Below are 19356 nucleotides of genomic sequence, written 5' to 3'. Positions count from 1 at the left end.
TACATGATTATAGTAAATACTGAACACAGAGTCAGCCAAAATTATGATTTAACTACTGGGATACTGCAGGATGAGATATACACAGGTTTGTGTATAGGGGAGAGAGGGGAAATTATGACTGGAAGAGCTAAATATTCTTCATGGTAGTTAGTCAGTCCCTATTGCCATCAAGTTGATTCCAACTCATAACTACCCTGAAGGACAGAGGAGAACTGACCCATAGGGCTTCCAAGAAGCAGCTGATGGATTCAAACTGCTGACCCTTTGGTTATGAGCCCTAGCTTTTAATGACTGTGCCACCAGAATCAAAAAAAAAAAAAAAAATAGATAGTGCTTAACACTGAAAACTCAAGTAGCAAATTAAGCACATTATTTAGAGACAAAGTAAATACCACAAGATACAGCTGGAATGGTTAAAAGTCTTTACCATCTAGAGAGCAGGACATTAGGTAGTATGGAAAGTTGCTATTGGCTTTTTCATAAAAAAAATTATATCTCATATTTGCATACATAAAATTCATTCTTTTTAGTACACAGTTCCATGAGTTTTGACCAATTCATGGAGTTCTATATCCATCATCACGTTTATGATACAGAACAGTTCCATCACCCCACAAAATTCCCTTGTGATTGTTCTTTGCAGTCAATCCTTCCCCCACTCTTACCCATGGAAACCATTGATTGGTTTTCTGTCCCTAGAGGTTTGCCTTTTCCAGAAGGTCAGAGACGTGGAATCATACTGTGTGTAGCCTTTTGAGTATTGTTTCTTTCACTTTGCATTCATCTACTTTGTTGTGTGTACCAAAAGTTCATTCATTTTTATTGCTTAGTAAGTCAAATAAGTCTATTTGACTTTTGAACATTTAGTACTTTGATGAAAATCTTATTTAACATTTAAAAACCAATGACCAAAAAACAAACAATGGGCCCATGAATTTAAAAAATATTTAGCATCATTATTTCACAATGCATTTACAAATGAAATTAGGGTGCAAGTAGGAACATGTAATTGCTTAGTAATTATTTGAAAACATTTTTTTTTGTTTGTGTGTTTGTTTTTATGTGTTTTTTTTTTTTTTTGTGGGGTATAGTAATAGGATAATGCAATCTGGGAAGCTTCAGTTGTAATGAATATAATAGTATTTCCTTTATGCTGAGCACCAGCATGGCAAGGAGTCATTTATTCAACACATATTTATTGAGTGCCTACTATATGTCAATCACTGTTCTGGGTACTATTATGGGGCTTATATTCTTGCCGGATTGGGGGAGAATGGAAGGAAGCAGACAAGTATATCTGATGTCAGGTCATGGTGAGTGCCACTAAACAATAATGCAGGATCATGAGATCAGAAGAACTGGATGGTGTCCAGCTACCATTGCTAAACATTTTGATCAATGATTCTATAGAAGAATCGTAATCAAAAGGGGGGATATGCAGAACAGAATTTCAAATTCTCAAGGATTTCAGACTTTCTGGAGCCTTGTATGCTAGAAGAACCTATCGCCCCGAGATAATCTTTAAACCTTAAACCAAAAATATCTCCTGAAGTCTTCTTAAAACCAAACAATAGCTTAGCTTAACTAGTAAAAACTGTCTGCCCTGAGCATTATGCTCTTTTAAGAACCATCTATATGGGATCAATTTGACAGCAGCAACTCAAGAGATTAGATAGGAAGCTTAGGGTACAGTGAGTTTATATAATGGAGGAAAAACAACTCAGAAAAGGAGGGTGAGAATGGCTGTACAACTCTAAGAATGTAATTGGTGTGAATGAACTGTACATGTAGAAACTGTTGAACTGGTGTATGTTTTGTAGTGTATATTCTCAACAACAATAACAACAAAATGAATAAAAATTTTTTTTTTAATGCAGGATAATGAGGATGGATTTGGAGTGGTGCGGTGGGCATATTTTAGGGTGTTTAGGGATGATATCTCAGATAAAGTGGCATTTGGCCAGAGATCTGAAGGAAGTGAGGGAATGAGCCATATATATATTGTGGGAAAGGTGTTCCAGGCACAAGAACCAGCAAGTACAGTAAGTACTGGGCATTATATTATTATAGCTGATTGGGATCTGAGCACTGGTAATGATCAGAGATCTGAGTCTATGGCTCCCAAGAGCCCTGGACACTGCCTGGGAGACAACGTACCCAGTGATGAGCACTGTCGTGATCATACAATGGTGACAAGATGGAACAACCCTGCTCACAAGCATCTTACAGTCTAGCCTGTGGGGAACTGGTTCCACAGAAGGGCAGTATTTTCTATAACCATCCATGTCCCTCCTTGTCTCACAATGCTTGGTCATTTCTTTCTGCACATACTATTGTGCAGCCAGGCTTCCACCCATCTGCTTACTCGGTTAGCTTTGCATGTTGTATGAAGATGGGCCACTATCCTATTTCAACTCTTAAAGCTATACTCGAGGAATTGTCAGTTCTTGGGGTTCCTTTAAAAAGCAGACCTTGAAAATCCTAAAAGCATAATTCTTGGACATAATTCAGTTTACAGTAGTGGTTTAAAAAAAAAACGTGGTTTACCTCATGGTAAATCAGAATCATTGATAAGATTTTAATGTTCCAGACCCCTAGGCCCCACCCTAGAGATTTGGTTTTATTTAGTTAAGGGTGAGATACAAAACCAGGGATTTGATGTCACAGTATCACAGGTGATTCTAATAATGCAAATAGGGCTAAAAATCACCATTTTAAAAGTTGTCTCATATCTAAGTAAGTTTCCCACACCAGAAATAAAAGTGGTATGTTTCCCAGGATTACTGACTTGCAATACAATACCCTCACAGAAGATTAAGGCAGAAATCTGGCAACACTGTACATACCCCTACAATTCAGTATGCCTTCCAAACACTTAGCTGCTGATAGCTGACATTTTCGAAGTCACTGGAATGGAAAACTGAATTCATCACACATGGTAGCTTTCTCTCCTGTCCCTGGATTCCTTGTTAATTTACCTGTCATTGTCCTACAAGGTGGATTTGAAGATTGCTTTGTTTACATGGGGTGGATCCGATTTTAAATAGGCTACTCTATTTCACACAACAGAAAAAGGATAATGGTTTATCATTTCTTCCTTGACCTGACACACTTAGCTATTTAACAACCTGCAACGTGATTCTGACAACTCTCAAGGGCATTAGTAAGAAAATTTAACTAGGTTTGAGGAATGGAAGGAATTCCTGAATGCTTTAGGCTGACTACCTAGAACGTTTTCATCACCAACATCTCCTTTCATATTTTCTCCATCTTGGGCTTAAAAAAAAAAAAAGGTTTATTTACTAGATAACTAAGAAGTAGTTTATTTTTCCCTTTTTAAAATTATAGATATATGCACATACACCCGATGCTTTTGATGAGTTTCCACCCTCTACTGCTGTCTTGGTAGTGCAAGCAATTAACATGCTTGACTGCTAACTGAAAGGTTCAAGGTTCAAGTCTACCCAGAGGTACCCTGGAAGAAAGTCCTGACAATCTAATTCTGAAAAACCAGCCATTGAAAACTCTATGGAGCACAGTTTTACTCTGACACACATGGTGTTTCCATGAATCGGAATCTAACTGATGGCAACTGGTTTGGCCTTTTTTGGTATTGCTCTCTTGGCTTGCCCAAAACAAAGCAATTAAATGAGATTCAGTTTCTCTGGATAGTCTCGTCATGGGTTAAAAAATTAAATTTTTACACGGCGTTTTGAAAGTCAATCTTATGAACCCTTATTACTTCCTCTGAGGATCTTTAACTGGCGATCACAGGCCTAGAATGTTGAATTCCAGCTCTATGACTGAAGATGAGCCAAGGCAGGTCCATTAATAAAACCATATGAAAATCACTCCTGGCCAGAAGCAATAGGTTGATACAACACTCACATACTTTATTTGTTTCTTAAATGTAATCAATCTGGATGGCTGATAATTTACAATATGGGTCCAAGATACACCCTCTGGCTGGAATCTAGCTTCCAAATTTAAAATGTACTCAGGTTTAAATAGAAGTGGTAAGTCAGGAAATTCCATTCCATTTCCCCATGTTTGGCATTAGGAAAGGGTAGTGGGTTCACTCAGTCATGGAAAGCATAGTGCTTGTCTAGCAGAATTTTTTTGGGTGTGTTTGCTCCAAACCATAATCAATGACAGAGCCAAGAATAAAGGAAAGCTAAACAGGGCAGTTTGGAGGTATGCCTTTCATATGTAGCCAGTGTCTGATAGCCTTAGACCAAGCCAAAGGCTGTGTTTCCCAGCACAAGCTAAAAACCTAATCAGGAGTACTTAGTGAGGCAGACCTTGATTATGAAGCCTTTACATACCTTGAAAAATAGTTTCTGGTTTCTTTGTTCTGTCCTTTTCAACCTTTTGCTTGATCGTTTACTAAATATTTGTCCTGCTATGAAAGTTTCCTTCCCTGCCCTTGCCTCCCCTGCCAAAAGTCAGTATAAATTAGACATGGTTGTAGGTGTAGGCATGGTCAGGAAGAAAGTACTGTATTAAGAAAGCTAAAAGAACACTGAAACCTACAGATACGATTTGTTGTACTTGTTTTGTTGGGATGAAAGCAGGAAAGGAATGTGGAGAAGAGAGACACCAAATGTACTTAAAAATACAGAAATATACATTAGCCCTATATGTTCCCTGGTTCCCTATAATCTATTCTTAGTTTAAATCTTGAGGTTTCCATTATAGCCTCTTATTGTGTCTAAAGGATGCAAGGAGACAGCTTCAATGCTCCAGGAGTTGGCTTAACCATTACTGTTGTCGTTCCTGGTTGTTGTCAAGCCGATTCCAACTCATGGCGATCCTATGCGTGCAGAGCAGAACTGCTCCATAGGGTTTTCAAGGCTGTGACTTTTCAGAAGCAGATTGTCAGGCCTGTCTTCTGAGGGGCCTTTGGGTGGGTCTGAACCACCAACCTTTCAACTAGTAGTTGAACACTTAACTGTTTACGCTACCCAGTGACTAACCATTGCTATCCTTGATTATTTAATTCAAGGCTGCCTCTAGTAAGAATATGCTCAACAAACAGTTGTTGAAGCAGGCAGGGGGTGAGGGGGGAGGCAGGTTGGAGATGGAAAGGGTTAAGTTCAAGCTCATTAACATGACATGTTAGTTATGGTCCCAGCTTTTTTACCAGCAACTCCCTGCCCAAAACCTTGCCTTACATTTAATGCAGTGTCACACCTTGATGACATCACACACTGTACACCCTCTGCTGGACACATCCTTCTTCTCCTCCTAACTCACTTGGCAAAATCTTACAAATCATTTAAAAACTCTTTGCCAACACTGACATTCCTAAGTCAGTGTTAATTACTCCTCCGTTTATGCTACCTGTTCCTTGTAGATATGCCTGTCGACTTGACTTTTCATTTATTTGTTTATATTTTACTGCTAGAAGTTTCAATTTGTGGTTTACATATGAGCTCCTCATAGACAAAGGCAATGTCTTCAACATCTCTGCATTTCTCTAGGAGAGAGTTCCACAGCAAACCTTCATTCAACAATCATCGTTTCCATACTTAGTTCTGTTCTAGGCACTGAGAACACAGCAGTTAACAAAACAAAGACTCCTACGCTCATGGGGTTTATATTGTAGTTGTGGGAGACTTAAACAAAACTAATAAGCAGAATACATCAAAGTGCTACTGAAAAAAATTCATCAAAATCACAGAGAGAGAATGTGTGTGTGCGTGCATGTGTGCTTGCACATGTTTGTATATATGCCAAGGAGAATATCTGAGGGAAGAGTGTTCCCTAGCAGAGAGAAATGCAAGTGCAAAGGCCCTGAGGTGGGCATGTATCTGACTCATGGGACAAGGAAGGAAGTATGGCAGAAGCAGAATGAGCAAAAGGGAGATTTGTTGTTGCTAGCTGCCATCAAGTCAATTTTGACTCATAGCAACCGCATGTGATGGAGTAGAACTGCCTCATAGGGTTTTCTAGGCTGTAGTCTTTACAGGGGCAGGTGGCTAGGTCTTTTTTCCTACAGAGCCTTTGGTTGGGTTTGAATTGCTGATCTTTAGGTTAGTAGTTGAGTGTTTAACTATTTTGCCACCAGGACTCCTTAAGAGGGAGGAGAGTAGTAGGAGATAAAGTCAAATGTAAGGAGTGTGGGACATGTAGAAGTGCAAACCATGGAAGGTTTTGTAGGCCACCATAAGGACTTTCGTTTTCACTCTGAGTGAAACAAGAAGTCATTGGATGGTTCTTAGCAAAGGAGTGATAAGATGCAGCTCACAGTGCAATAGGATCATCCAAGGCTGCTGAATTGAGAAGGGACTTTAAGGAAGAAATAACAGAAGCAAGAAGACCAATTAAGAGGCTACTGAAATAATCCAAGGAAAAGATGATAGTGTCTTAGACCAAAAAGATAGCAGAGGATGTATGAGAAGTGATTGGATTCTGGACAGATTTTGAAAATAGAGATAAAAACATCTGGATGTGGGAAGTAAAAGAAAGAGTCAAGGATGGTTCAATGAACTGGAATTGAAGGATGTCTAGGGAAAGAGAAAGAAAGCATCCACTGAGATAGGGAAGACTATGGGAGGAGCAGGCTTTGGGAGAAGTTTAAAGATTATGTTAAGTTTGAGAAGTCTGTTAGATGTTTTAGTGGTCATATTGAGCTGGCAGTTGGATATATGGGTCGGGAATTTAGGAGAGACCAGCATATGAAAATATTTAGAAGTCTGATACCAAATGAAATCACCAAAGGAGTGAGCACAGATAGGAGAAAGAGAAGACCAAAGGACTTAGCCCCCGGCTCTTAAAGATGTCTAAGTGATGAGGAAGAACCAGCAACGGAGACAAAGGAGTAGTTAGTGAGATATAAAAAAAACCAAGAAAGTGTGGTTTCCAGGAAGCCAGCAAATAAGGCATTTCAAAGAAGATGTAGTTGTCTATCATGTCAGTTATTGCTGATGGTCAAGTAAGGTGAGGACTGAGAATTCACTGCTGGATTCGGCAATATGATCTTGCGATGATTAGTTCTGGTGTGTGATAGGGGTGAAAACATAAATGGAGTAAGTTCAAGAGAGCGAAAGGAGAGAAAGTATACATGACCCTCTGAAGTAGTCTTGCTGTAAAGAAAAGGAGAAAAATGGGACAATAACTAGAGGGAAATGTGGAATCTGGTAGCTTTTTTTTTTTTTTTAAGGGAGAAAGAACTGCTTTTTATATGCTGATGAAATTTCCAATGGAGTAGGAAAAAATGATAGGGAGAGAGGCAAGGATTGTTACAGGGATGTCCGGGTAGGGCGAGTAGGAATCTAGTGCCCAAATGGGTGGGTTGGTTATTTCTAGGGACACAGCAATAGAAGAAGGTGTGGTGGTGGGAACTCTTGGAAGTTCTCCTCCTTTTGCTTCTATTATTTCAATGATACAAGAAGCAAATTTTTTAGGAGACAGCGAGATGAGGAGGGGGGTGTTAGAGGTTTGAGGAGAGAGGAGCTGGTATGAAAGCCTTTAAAAAGGGTTGAAAAATGAATGAAAAAGGTATATTTAGCATGATTTCTGGGTAGCATTAAGAATCCAGTTGGTCATAAATATAGGGTGAGACTAGTCAGCACAGCATGGCCAAGTTAGTTTACGGATACAGGTGCAGGAAGAGAGCGAGCTGGGCTATCCAGAGCTCAGGATGTCCCCAGCAAATATGGCAAATATTCAACCAAACAGGTTGAACTGAATGGAATTTATTTCTGGCCACCATATTGACTTCAGAGGGTAGTTTTCCCTGGGGATCACATGCCTGTCCCATCAGGACTCTGTCATCTTCAAGACGGAATCCACAAAACCCAGGGTTCTGAAATACTCACCGCCCTTCAAATCTGTGTTTTAAAAAATCAAACAATGCTTTTTGCATCATATCCGTGACCTGAAATTGAATAAACAATAAATTAAAATATGACAAAAATATTAATAATTATAATCAAAATAATTCCACTCCTATGAGGAATGTCTGAAAACTTGGAATTCACGTTTTGAAAAAGTTTAACATGGGAAGGAAGTCACCACATTTTTCTGTTTCTGAGTTCCAATATAATGAAAATTTTTTTTACAAAGTTCTCTGAACTTAGGATACTGTTTATTGACAATAAATTACGTCGCAAGTGGTTTCCGTGACTCTCTATTTGGTGCTATTTCCCTGACTGAATAAGTTGTAGCTAGCAGAAATTCCCAAAGCAACCGTCTGGAAAATTAAACACTAAGTAATATACACCACAGCTTGAAAACAACATGCTTTCTGCTACAAGCTCTGTAAGTTCTAAACTCAAGAGTTGGGAGAGGGACATGGAGTTACCAGTTCAGCATGGGAAGGTGAAGTGTGCTCAGAGGGCAGCCACTCACCTCATACCCCTTCAGGGAAGGGCCCACTAGAACCACCGGTCGCATAGAAGGCACCACGTCATAAGGAGGAGTGTGCTCTGTCTGCAGGAAGAGGAGAGGCGATCAGACGTTCAACACGCAGAAGGAATTGAACTATCCTATGTATTCGGCTCTAATTCTGAACTCTGTGATACAAGGCATTGGCTTCCCAGACTTATTTATTATTATTTTTTTACTTGCCTCTTTTCTAAATAAACCCAAAGATCGGTGGGTTTATTTTCCTAACATTTTCAAGTTACTCAGTTGTCTACAGTTTGCTTGCCCTCCTCAAGAAATGCTATTGACGTATTAGTTCCAAAAGCGGGCGGTGCTGCTTTTGAACAAAAACTAGTTGGTAGAACAGACAGAAAGATGTCTTATGCAGAAAAGGTGCTTAGGCTTGATGGCAAGTGAATATTGCTTTTCAGATTCATTTTCTGAAGAGTCAAAATGATCAGACCTAAGGCTTAATTAAAAAGGAAAGAAAGGTTTTATCACCTTTGCCTCTTAAGTATTTGTCTTACCTGGATGAAACCTAATTTCAAAACACTGTAACTCTCACTATCAAATACTTGACAAATTTAATTTTACTGTGAGAGTCTAAATTAATATATAATTAAAAAAAAAAAAAAGCCAGCTGCCATCGAGTCGATTCCGACTCATGGCAACCCTATAGGATAGAGTAGAACTGCCCCATAGAGCTTCCAAGGAGTGCCTGGTGGATTTAAACTGCCAACCCTTGGGTTAGCAGCCGTAGCACTTAACCACTACGCCACCAGGGTTTCCCTATATATAATAGATGGATTTCAATCAACATGCACACTTGTTCTAGTAAACATTAATCATAAAAAAATCATAATCACTGTTCATATTTTAGTGATTAATGCTTTTGGATTTTTGGTTTCTGTATCTTGATAGGAGCCTGGTGGATAAAAAAAAGCAAACCCATTGCCATCGAGTCGATTCCTACTCATGGCGACCTTTTACAGGCACAGCAGAACTGCCCCATAGGATTTCCTAGGAGCAGCTGGTAGATTCCAGCTGCTGACCTTTTGGTTTGCAGCCGAGCTCTTAACCACTGCTCCACCAGCGCTCCATCTTGGTATTAAACACATAAAATTTAACATTTATGTGTCTTAGGGGGAACGTGGTTAATGTCTGATAATATATTCAATCATGCCCTGGTGGCCTCAAAATGTTCATGCCCAACTTCCATATCTAATATGCTTCCCGAGAGAGATTCAGGTAGTGTTTCTGTTACATAAAGAATTTATGTCTTCCTGCAATAATTTCTTCCTTTTTCAGATGAGCAGAGGGAGGAGCTAAATTTTGTAGTGACTTCCAAAAGTTATTTTAAAACTTTTCAGCTTAACTGCTTTAATTTATTAAAATAAAACATTTCAAAAGCAATTTCGATAATAGCTAATTTTTTTTTTATATATTATAATCAGCTATTTCAGTAGCAGAGAAGGTTAAATTGACCCCAAAAAGGGTCTTTTTTCTTTTTTTTAACATGCAAAAGAGAGAGGTAGATATGGTCTTAGATACTGAGACAAATTTAGATCATTGTTATATGAATATTTATGCATCAAAGAGTATCCAAAAAAAAGGTTTAAAAAATCACTCACATAAAAAAAAAATGTTCTTTAAACTACTATAAAAATATGATAAGCTGATGTGCAAATGGGAGTGTAATTTTTGCATCTGCCTCTTGATCAAGAGCTTAAAATTGCTCATTACAAACTTTCTGGCTTTGTTTGATTTTAAGTTGCTTCAGGGGGGAATTGAAAAGCATTTCAAATTCAAAAGCTTCCATCTGAGATTGTGTCAATAGCTGTAGACAATATAATCTGAGGGTAGAAACTACTACTGTGACTGTGCTGTCAAATTTTACCGCATAAAGCTTTACCTCGTGTTCAAAATTAATTGTAATATACACAATACAGGTAGAATACATTTTTTTTGCAACAGAAAATAAAAAAACAAGACAGACATAATACAGTGACAGCACAAACGCCACACAAGCACCACTCTAAAGCAATCTAAAACATGGAGAACGATCTCATCACTGAATCTCAGGCTTTTTTCGTTTGTTTGCGTGTGACCTCTACATTGAAGTTTACCACATCATCGATAACATAAGAAGAATGAATACCAGTGCCGGAGGCATCATAAGCATATTTATGAAAATATTATATTCATACCACCTGGGATCATTCCGAAAATGATTAGAAACCAAGTCCTTATAACAATGTAGCTTTAAGAATACCTTTTCCACCATTATAATTAGGAATGGAAATAGTTTGATGCATGTGTTTTAGTAAGTACGAAAACTTTAGCTACTAAGAAATTGTATTTTAGGCCTTTAAACATTAAGTGGCTCAGTACTGGATAAGCCTTTCGTTCCTTCAATCTGTGAATGTTACCCATGCTAGTAATCAACCATCTTTTTAATCAACAGGGTAGCTACAGAAATTACCTTATTTGATGGAATATTGGTACTTCGTGCCCTATCTGACAATGATACATTCATTTTTATCTACCCTTTCCTATTAAACCTCTTTTGTTCCAGCTCTTTAGGAAAAAAGTTGTGATAAAATACACATTTATGAAAGTTTTAGAAGAATAAACAAATGTCAAAAAACTATTCTGAATATACACTGTGGTTTTAGTTCATGTTACTGCTTGGTAAAGTCCAGAAAGGCTGAGAGATGCTTATTTTCGAAGCTTCTGAACTCTGAATACTGTTAGTAACTTGGCTGAAAGTTTCAGCTGTGACAAGATGGCGTCAGAGAGACTGGTTCACTGTTATGGATGAACGTCAAGTGGGACTTTCTGTACTATCACAAAAATCCAGGTTAGTTTTTGCCTGGAATATGGAAGTCTTCCGTTTAAAGTAACCATATGTATTTCAAAAACAAAACTTCACAGTTCAGTATGTGACACTTCATTAATGACTTCAGAATTCTCTAACAGAGCAAAATATTTATTTGCAGAGGAAAAGAGTTCAGTATGTTGAGAGTTTAGGGAAGAGCCTACACTTTACAAATGTGTGTCAGAATACACCCATGATTGTGCCAGATTTATACCATTAGAAAGTGTAACTATAAAAGACCATCTACTAGCTATGGAAGGTGGTGTGTACAAGAAAGGAAAAAAAAATGGAAACTGGGAGGTTCCTTAAAAATAATGTCCTGAATCTACAGAACATGCTGAGAGGAAAAAGACTTTAGTCTGGAGGAAAGACAGCTCACGAATATCCTACATTTTCCAGTCAGGGGACAAGTAGTAGCATCCCTATGTTGCACCTTGGTTGGCCAGTGGCAAAGGCTCTACGCATGCCCACCAGTCCCAGGGTCCACGAGGTGAGATGCTGAAATCTGACTGATGGAGAAGGCAAGAACATCGGGAGAGTATTTATATATGACAATAGGAAAAACTCACAGTAAACCGCCAAAACAAGCCTGCAGTTTTCCACTGGTCTTGTTCATCTGCAGATTTTGCACCTAGTGGATTAGAAGTTTAAATACTGACTAAATTAAAAATTGAATTTTTTTTTTTTAGTACAAGCTATGTATCTGGATATCATAAATCAGCATCTAATAATTGTTCTAGTATGCTTGATTATAAGTTAAAATTGGGAAAAAAGAAAAAGACACAGACAGACAGAATAAGCATGCACAATAGAGGTGCATTACATGGCGTTGTCAGTGTTCGACAGGCTTGAACGTTTTAACAAATTCCCTTGGTGGTATATATTATTCCATCAAAAAGGATAAGTACTGTAATGGTGCTTTAACAGGTCACTCGCTGTATTTAGTTGGTTTGAAATGCATGGACTCAATCAGCTGTTTGGTAGGTTCTTTTCTTAGGGCAGAAATGATTGTATTTAATAAAACTGTGGCAATTAATGCTAATGATGCCAGTGGCAGGATAGACACAGCTTATGTCACTGTAAAACTTACCGATTTCTGCTTCTGCTTAGCTACAGCGGCATGGAAAAGAAACAAAGAATAACAGAGCATGCACGTTATTGGCTTGTCAAAGGACGCAGACAGTCAACAGGACTAGAAATGTGACGCAGTGCAGTTGAGCAGGTGGACAGATGGGAGCTTGGAAGCTAATGTTACCTTCTTAAAGAAGGGCATTCTTTTCTCTTTGGAGTGGGGTGACGTTACACTGTTTGCACTGGGTTTAGGGGAGCGGTGGTTTGCTGGAATATCATTTTCTTCTGCATCTAAGCCAGTAGCATCTATGTCTATAGCTATATACAGACAAACAATTCAAAAATCATCAGGGGGACAGGAGAGGAGAAATAGGTTATCAAGAAAATAAAATGAAATCAAACAAAACTAACCATCACAAAAGATCTACCATGAGTGTTCAACACGGTACATCAATAAAGTAAAATTTAAAGGCAAAGCACATTAAGAATGCAATGTAGTCAAATTTAACAAAACAAAAAGATACCTCATGATATCTGTTTGCTTGCACAAACCAGTTGTATGCTGTATCTTTTCAACAATAATATTTCGAGAAACATGTTTTTAATTAGTTGTTTCAAATATAATGTTATTTTCCGTGCCAACTGTATAAGAGTCCAGTGCAGGATATTTCACTTGACTTCTTACAATATCTGAAAACCAACTTTTAGATAATAAGCAACTCCATTGGAAACTTTTGTCACAATGGGCCTCAGATTTCTCATCCTGCCTGGTTTTGCATGAAAATAAGGGCAATGCGAAAAGGTTTGCTAAAAATGCAACAGGCATTTGAGGGAAACAGAGTATAGAAAAATCTAGATCCAGTCAACACAAGGAATCCTACAGAAGGCAAATGATTCAGGGAAGTTCCAGAATAGACAGGATTAAAATGATTTCAAGATGGTGTATGTACCCTTAGACAGAACAGACTGAAAACTAATTGTAGAATATTGTATCCAATGATACCCAAATAATATTAGTCTAATAAAATGACATAACAAGACACATGCTGACTCATATACAGACACTGGGTTTCACATGAGAGGCAGAGTGGATGGGTGGCAACGTCCCAAGTGGATATTCCGCTAGTGTTCTTATCTGTAAAATCAGGGCTTTAAGCTTGTGGCTCAATGTGCTTTCACTTGTAAAATCTTCCCAGCACTTGAAAGTTATGTTTTAAATGAAAAAAAAAAAAAGAGAGAGAGAGATTCATAATCTTATTTCACAGTTTATAAAATGCATCCACATGCATTTTTTTATAGAATTTCATCTCCTGTGAAATCAAAGCTGGAAAGTATTTTAAAGATCAGCTTCAACTCTCTTGTTTTAAGATGTAAAAGATGAATTCTGAGAGGTTAAGGGACTTGTTCTTGGTAAACAATCTGCAGAGTCAGGATTCAGAAAGCCAGGTCTCCTGCCTCTGTGTCTCCTTATCCCTTCCCCGTTCCATGCTGCCTCTCCAGCTGGGGTCCCTTCTCAGTCCCTGGGCACCCTTTCAGTCCCCTTTGCTTCCTGAATGGGGTCGCGTCCTCAGAGTCAAGAGATCACAGAGCTGAGCTCACCAGAAAATTATTCTACAGTTTAGATGGGGTAGAGTAGAAGAAAAGAAGAAAAGTTACTCACCACAGGAAAGCATCATATTATACATGTTAGCTCTCTAACAAAAACCACAGTACATTCAGATTTAAGGAAGAAATGACCATTTTGAAATTACAGACAGCTAGGTATTGAAATACGGCCACGATTCCCTGTGATGTACAAGCTGAACTGGCGCTCTTAGCAGCTACTTCTAACCTTTTCAAATGACTAGAGATCATCTGACAGGCATCACATGATTTTTCAGTTTTGAAATGATTATGGCTCAGCCTTTTGAAAACTAGGGTCTCTTATTTAATTGTTCCTTTCATTTGATTAGGTAGAAAACCTGTCATGGAGCGAAAACCTGGCACTGTTTGCATAATATTGCAAATATCAGCTATTGCTTGCATAATAGATGAGGTATGATTTTCCCTCAAGTGAAGGTACTAATGGATTGAATTAATTCCAGGTATTTAGTTAGACTTACCTAGTAAATACGTCTTCCCCCTTGCTCCGTTTCTATGCATACTAATGAGCTCAAAGTTTCAGCACATGTAGCGTGGCTGAATCGCTAGAAGATGTGCCCAGGGGTTTGGCACGATGCTGAATTGTTATACTTTCCTATCACTAACTCTTTGCTCATTTAGCACAGTTTCTTATGGGAGTTTTAATATAAGCTTGGGAAGAGTCTGAAGAAACTCTTGAGGGATGCTTTCCTTGAATCCCAACTTAGGAGGCGTATATTAGTGCCTTCCTGGATATGAAGGAGAGGCTCCGGGTCAGTATTTCATGATCCCTGTGAATATGACTTAATCAGCATCAAATGAGTTTCTCTTTGGGTGGTAAATTCCTAGATACTTTTATCTTTCTCATCTTTTATTGGGCTCCTAAAGGCCATATTCAGGGAACAGTAGCCCTGAGGCATTCGGAAATTGAGGATAACTACCTAGATGTCGGGGTCCCTGGATAGTGGAAATGGTTAACAAGCTCAGCTGCTAACGGGAAGGTTTGAGCTTCGAGTCCACCCAGAGGTGCCTCAGAAGAAAGCCTAGTAATCTACATCTGAAAAAATCAGCCATCGACAACCCTATGGCGCACAGTTCTACTCTGCACTCCTGTGGTCACCATGAGTCGAAGCTGACTCCACGGCGACTGGCGTTTTAGTTGGATGTCAGAGTCAACAGAACCCTGAGGTGGCAAAGTTAATGAACTGCACTTTTATGATTTGTCCATTGAATCATGTCCGCTGTCATCACTGAATGGATTTTTTTGTTTTTGTTTTTAAGGGTGGAAACAAATAAAAAGTTCAGCTCTGACACTGCCCAGATGTTTGGCTACTTACATACACACAACCTGAGTCAGGTTTGAAATTAACCTGGACTGGGACATGCAGGCTCTAAATCCCAAATCAGGAATTTCCTCATTTATTCAGTTTTGACTTCAATACAATGAATATTTTGGTTAACTTAAGTCTAAAGCATCTGAATTTATTCTGAAACACAGAGAATTCTAAAACATTTGGACACTTTCAGAATACACTAAAGGAACCTACTAACACAGCTGAGAAGCACTTCAACTCTTCTCAAAGTTCCGCACACTTAATTCGACTCAGACGGTTCTCTTATACTGAGAGGTGGTACTCCTTTTTTGCTTTTTATTTCATACTTGTATTTGGATACCTTGGTAAACATTAGTATTCACCTGGGAAAAACTGCTTCCACATAGCTGAAAATAGATTTTTCTTTTTTTTTTTCCATTCTTCATCACGAGCATGCATGCCTCCCCCTTTTGTAGAGTTTGGAAACATTTTCTGAAATTTTAATTTCAGTTTAATTTTAGACAACTGAGTCAAGCTGAATGGTGGAGTTAAGAGGTGACACATGTGTGCACATGTGGAGGGGTCGGGTGTACTTGTGCAGCTACCGCCTCAAGACACAGATGTGAATTGCAGCTCTTCCTTTCACAAATCCTTGAAAACACCCAAGTACATCTGTTTTAGGCAGATGCTTTTTTTCTTTAGTCTACTAACAGGTGAGGGGTGGGGATTGTAGACAGGGCCTCTGGGCAATGCTAAGATGAAAATCATCATTGCAGACCAATCCCAATTTGATCGATTAGGCAGTTTTCCTATAGAGGTGGGTGGGAAACCTTTCTAGAATTTTCTCAACTTTTCCTTTAGATCAGTTGAGCTATGGATATGAAAACTACATAGCAGGGTCCTGATATGCCTATTATACATTTTGTAGCTGGTTAATGTCTCCAAATTCCCTTGATCACAGATTTTTCTAAATTTATTTTGCAAATCTTTGTATTCAGAAAAGCTATTTCAAAACCCTGTATCTGTATACAACTTTAGTGATCCACAGTACATTCCGTTTTAAATAATCTTATTACATTAAACTCTTAATTGAGCTTTTAGTATGACAAACATCCGGCTACAAAAAATGAAATGTTATAATAAAAATACGCTAGCTTGTTTTTCAAAATGTACGAGTCTTCTTTCATTACTGCCAAATGACTGGGAGGCTGGCTACAGCGTGGCTAGAGAAAAAAAAAAAAAAACTAGCGCCATTGTAGTTTTGTCCCGGTCTACAGAGCTGGGGCTGGTAGCAGTCGGTCTGCGACTCTTAGCACAAAGTGATAGAGCATTTTTCCTTTTCAAGAGCCTGGGAAGTGTCCTCAGTAGTCTCTGGGACGGTCTTTAAGATACATGGAAAAAGTATAAGGTTTATTTAGTAATTCTTACAACTTAAAAAATTTGAGATGGAGCAGGAATAAGGCTCCTTTCCCTACACCTTCAGGGAATATCTACCTCCCAGTGATGAAGGGAAAAAACAAGCTTCATAAAAGAGTCAAAAGACTTCAGTTTTCAATTCATTACATACTATTGTATTTAACTTTGAGCAGCTTAGGATTACTGCAAGTTTTAAATACACAATTTTTGTAATCAATACGCACTCTAAAACAATTTACAGGCAGTCCCCGGTTACGAATGGACAACTCATACTTGCCCTTTAATGTTATGAAATTTGTCCTCACTTTGAAAGGACTGAAACAACTCAAGCTGGCAACAAATTCTTCTTCACAGTCACCTTCAGGTGCTGCAGCTTTTAAATCAATGAAAAAGCTTCGAACCTTTTTTTTGCACTAAAATAAGGCTAAATAAGAACAGTAAGCACCTTACTAAGTTACTGACTGAAAATTTGACTTAAAGGCACAGTCAGGAAAGCATCTCATTAGTATCTCAAGGACTGCCTGTGTTTCTTAGGTGCTTATATTTTGCTCACTTAAAAATTGCTCTAGTTTTTGTTAAGAAGCCCTTGATTTGGTCTCTAAAAGCTGCCAATGCTCAGGAATGAGATGGGATCTCTAGTAACTGGGAAATCATGTTCTTAATACACACTAATCACAGTGCAACTGGTTTCTGAATTTCTCCACAGATACATAATTCTTTATGTTTTGACCTCTTCCCACTTCCAAATTCTTATAAATCACACACAGAATCATTTTGCCCAGAAGCTCCACTGATAAATCCCCTATAATCTCACTCTGACTCCCAGCTACATGTCTTAGCCCACTAAGATACTGATCACTGGCTTTCATGCAATCCAACCAACTGGTCTCATTCTATTGATGTAGAGGTACAGGTTCTACACACAATGAAAGGGTTGCCAGACTTAACAAATAAAACTTCAGTTAAATTTGAATTTCAGATAAACAAAAAATAATTTTTTTGGTATGTCTCATAATTTTTTTTTTTTTTTAGTGCAAGTATATCCCGTGCAATATTTACTTAGACTAAAAATTTTTTCATGGTTTATCTGGAATTAAAATTTAACTGGGTATCCTTTATTTTTTTTATTTACCCACCCTGAGAATGAACCTACTACTTTGAAAAGAGAACAGTAGTTACTGTTCTCTTTTTATTTAATATTTGAAAGCTGTATCTCACATTGCACTGTAGTTGTGAGTGGACATTCATCCATTTACTGCCCGTAAGAATGTGCTGGGCATCAGGGTGGGCAGAGGGATAAAAAGTTAAATATGTTCATCACGTTGGTCATCTATCTACAGCAACTTAAAGCAAACACATCAATAGACTACCCTTTTGACAAGGCCAGAGAAAAATTTCCCCATATTATTCCTAACTCCATATGGGTACTCTTATTTCTGATCCCTTTTAACATTTATAGGGTACCATCCCAATATCATGATTCAGTGTATGTCAATTCACAAAACTAGTGAAGGCCAAAGAAAGCGTGAAAGGCAGTATGTACTGTTCAGCACTTATCACCTACTTACCAGATGATGGAGGTGTAGATTTTCTGGAACTAGGTACTATGTCACCCAAACTGGATAATGAATTTCCTCCTGATTTACTAGAGTAAAGCAAAAATTTACATTAAATCTGACACTTATTTTAGATCTTAAAATATATCTCTTGCTCAATAAACCTGACTATTCAGTTTGTCTTTATTGAACTAAAAAAACTGTCTTTCCTAAAACCAAAAACCAAACCCATTACATCAAGTTGATTCTGACTTACAGCAACCCTACAGTACAGAGTAGAACTGCCCCATAGGGTTTCCAAGGAGTGGCAGGTGGATTCCAACTGCTGACCTTTGGTTAGCAGCAGACCTCTTCACCACTGCGCCACCAGGGCTCCGCTCTGTCTTTCCTACAAAAGGGCAAACAGTAATTTTCCAATGGCGATTTCTGGAGTACTTTAAACAGCCATGTGATGGTCTTAGTTTTCAAATTCAAGGTTTAATTTTAAAAGGCCTAGGGAAAATGGAAGGGATCTAGGGTAATCTCTAAGAAAAAAAAAAAAAAAAAAAGGGTAATCTCTGCAGCCTTCAAATTCTCTGCCAGGGTCACAGATAGCTAAAGAGCAGTGATCTTCTTTGCTTTTTATTTTAGAGGCCCTCAGAGGCAATGTATACAACTTAAAGGCTAACACCAAAACTGAACGTTTCCTTCTTATTTGGTTACTGCACCTCTGCATTAGCTTTTTTTTTTTTTTTTTTTTTAAAGTGTGCTAGGATTGAAAGCAGGAGCCCTGGTGGCACACTTCGCTGCTAAACAAAAGGTTGGTGGTTTGAACCCATGGAGCAGCTCCACAGAAAAAAGACCTGGAGATTTGCTATCATAAAGATTACATTCAAAATATTTATGAATTGTGACAATTATTGCAAATAGTCCAAATGTTCAGGGTACAAATTTGTCCTTAACTTTTAATTCTATAAAAATGCCAAGTTACTGAACAGTGCCCCACTTCTATCGCCTTTGATTTCTGTAAATTTTTATAATGTATGTATCAGAGTTTTTAAAAAACCATAAGACTGCCAAGTTCTGGTTATGTCCTCAACATAAACCTACATTTAAAACGCTAAGAGACAAACAAAAACATCTGCAAGCAAGT

General features: G+C 38.2%; 1 protein-coding gene across 2 annotated transcripts in view; it reads right to left on the bottom strand.

The window, feature by feature from the left end:
- Positions 1–19356, bottom strand: part of CACNB2 (calcium voltage-gated channel auxiliary subunit beta 2) — a 411362-nt gene that overhangs the window by 22031 nt on the left and 369975 nt on the right. For both annotated transcript variants that reach the window (XM_064284899.1, XM_064284900.1), the window contains 4 exons: positions 18237–18313; positions 12504–12637; positions 8356–8436; positions 7824–7882 (listed from right to left, as the gene is read on the bottom strand). In XM_064284899.1, the coding sequence (XP_064140969.1) occupies positions 7824–7882; positions 8356–8436; positions 12504–12637; positions 18237–18313 (351 nt within the window). The remainder of the gene's footprint in view (positions 1–7823; positions 7883–8355; positions 8437–12503; positions 12638–18236; positions 18314–19356) is intronic.

The sequence above is a fragment of the Loxodonta africana genome, chromosome 4, assembly GCF_030014295.1.
Source record: "Loxodonta africana isolate mLoxAfr1 chromosome 4, mLoxAfr1.hap2, whole genome shotgun sequence".
NCBI classification, from domain to species: Eukaryota; Metazoa; Chordata; class Mammalia; order Proboscidea; family Elephantidae; genus Loxodonta; species Loxodonta africana.
The sequence above is the reverse complement of the archived record's forward strand: the minus strand, read 5'-3'. Positions and strand labels throughout refer to the sequence as shown.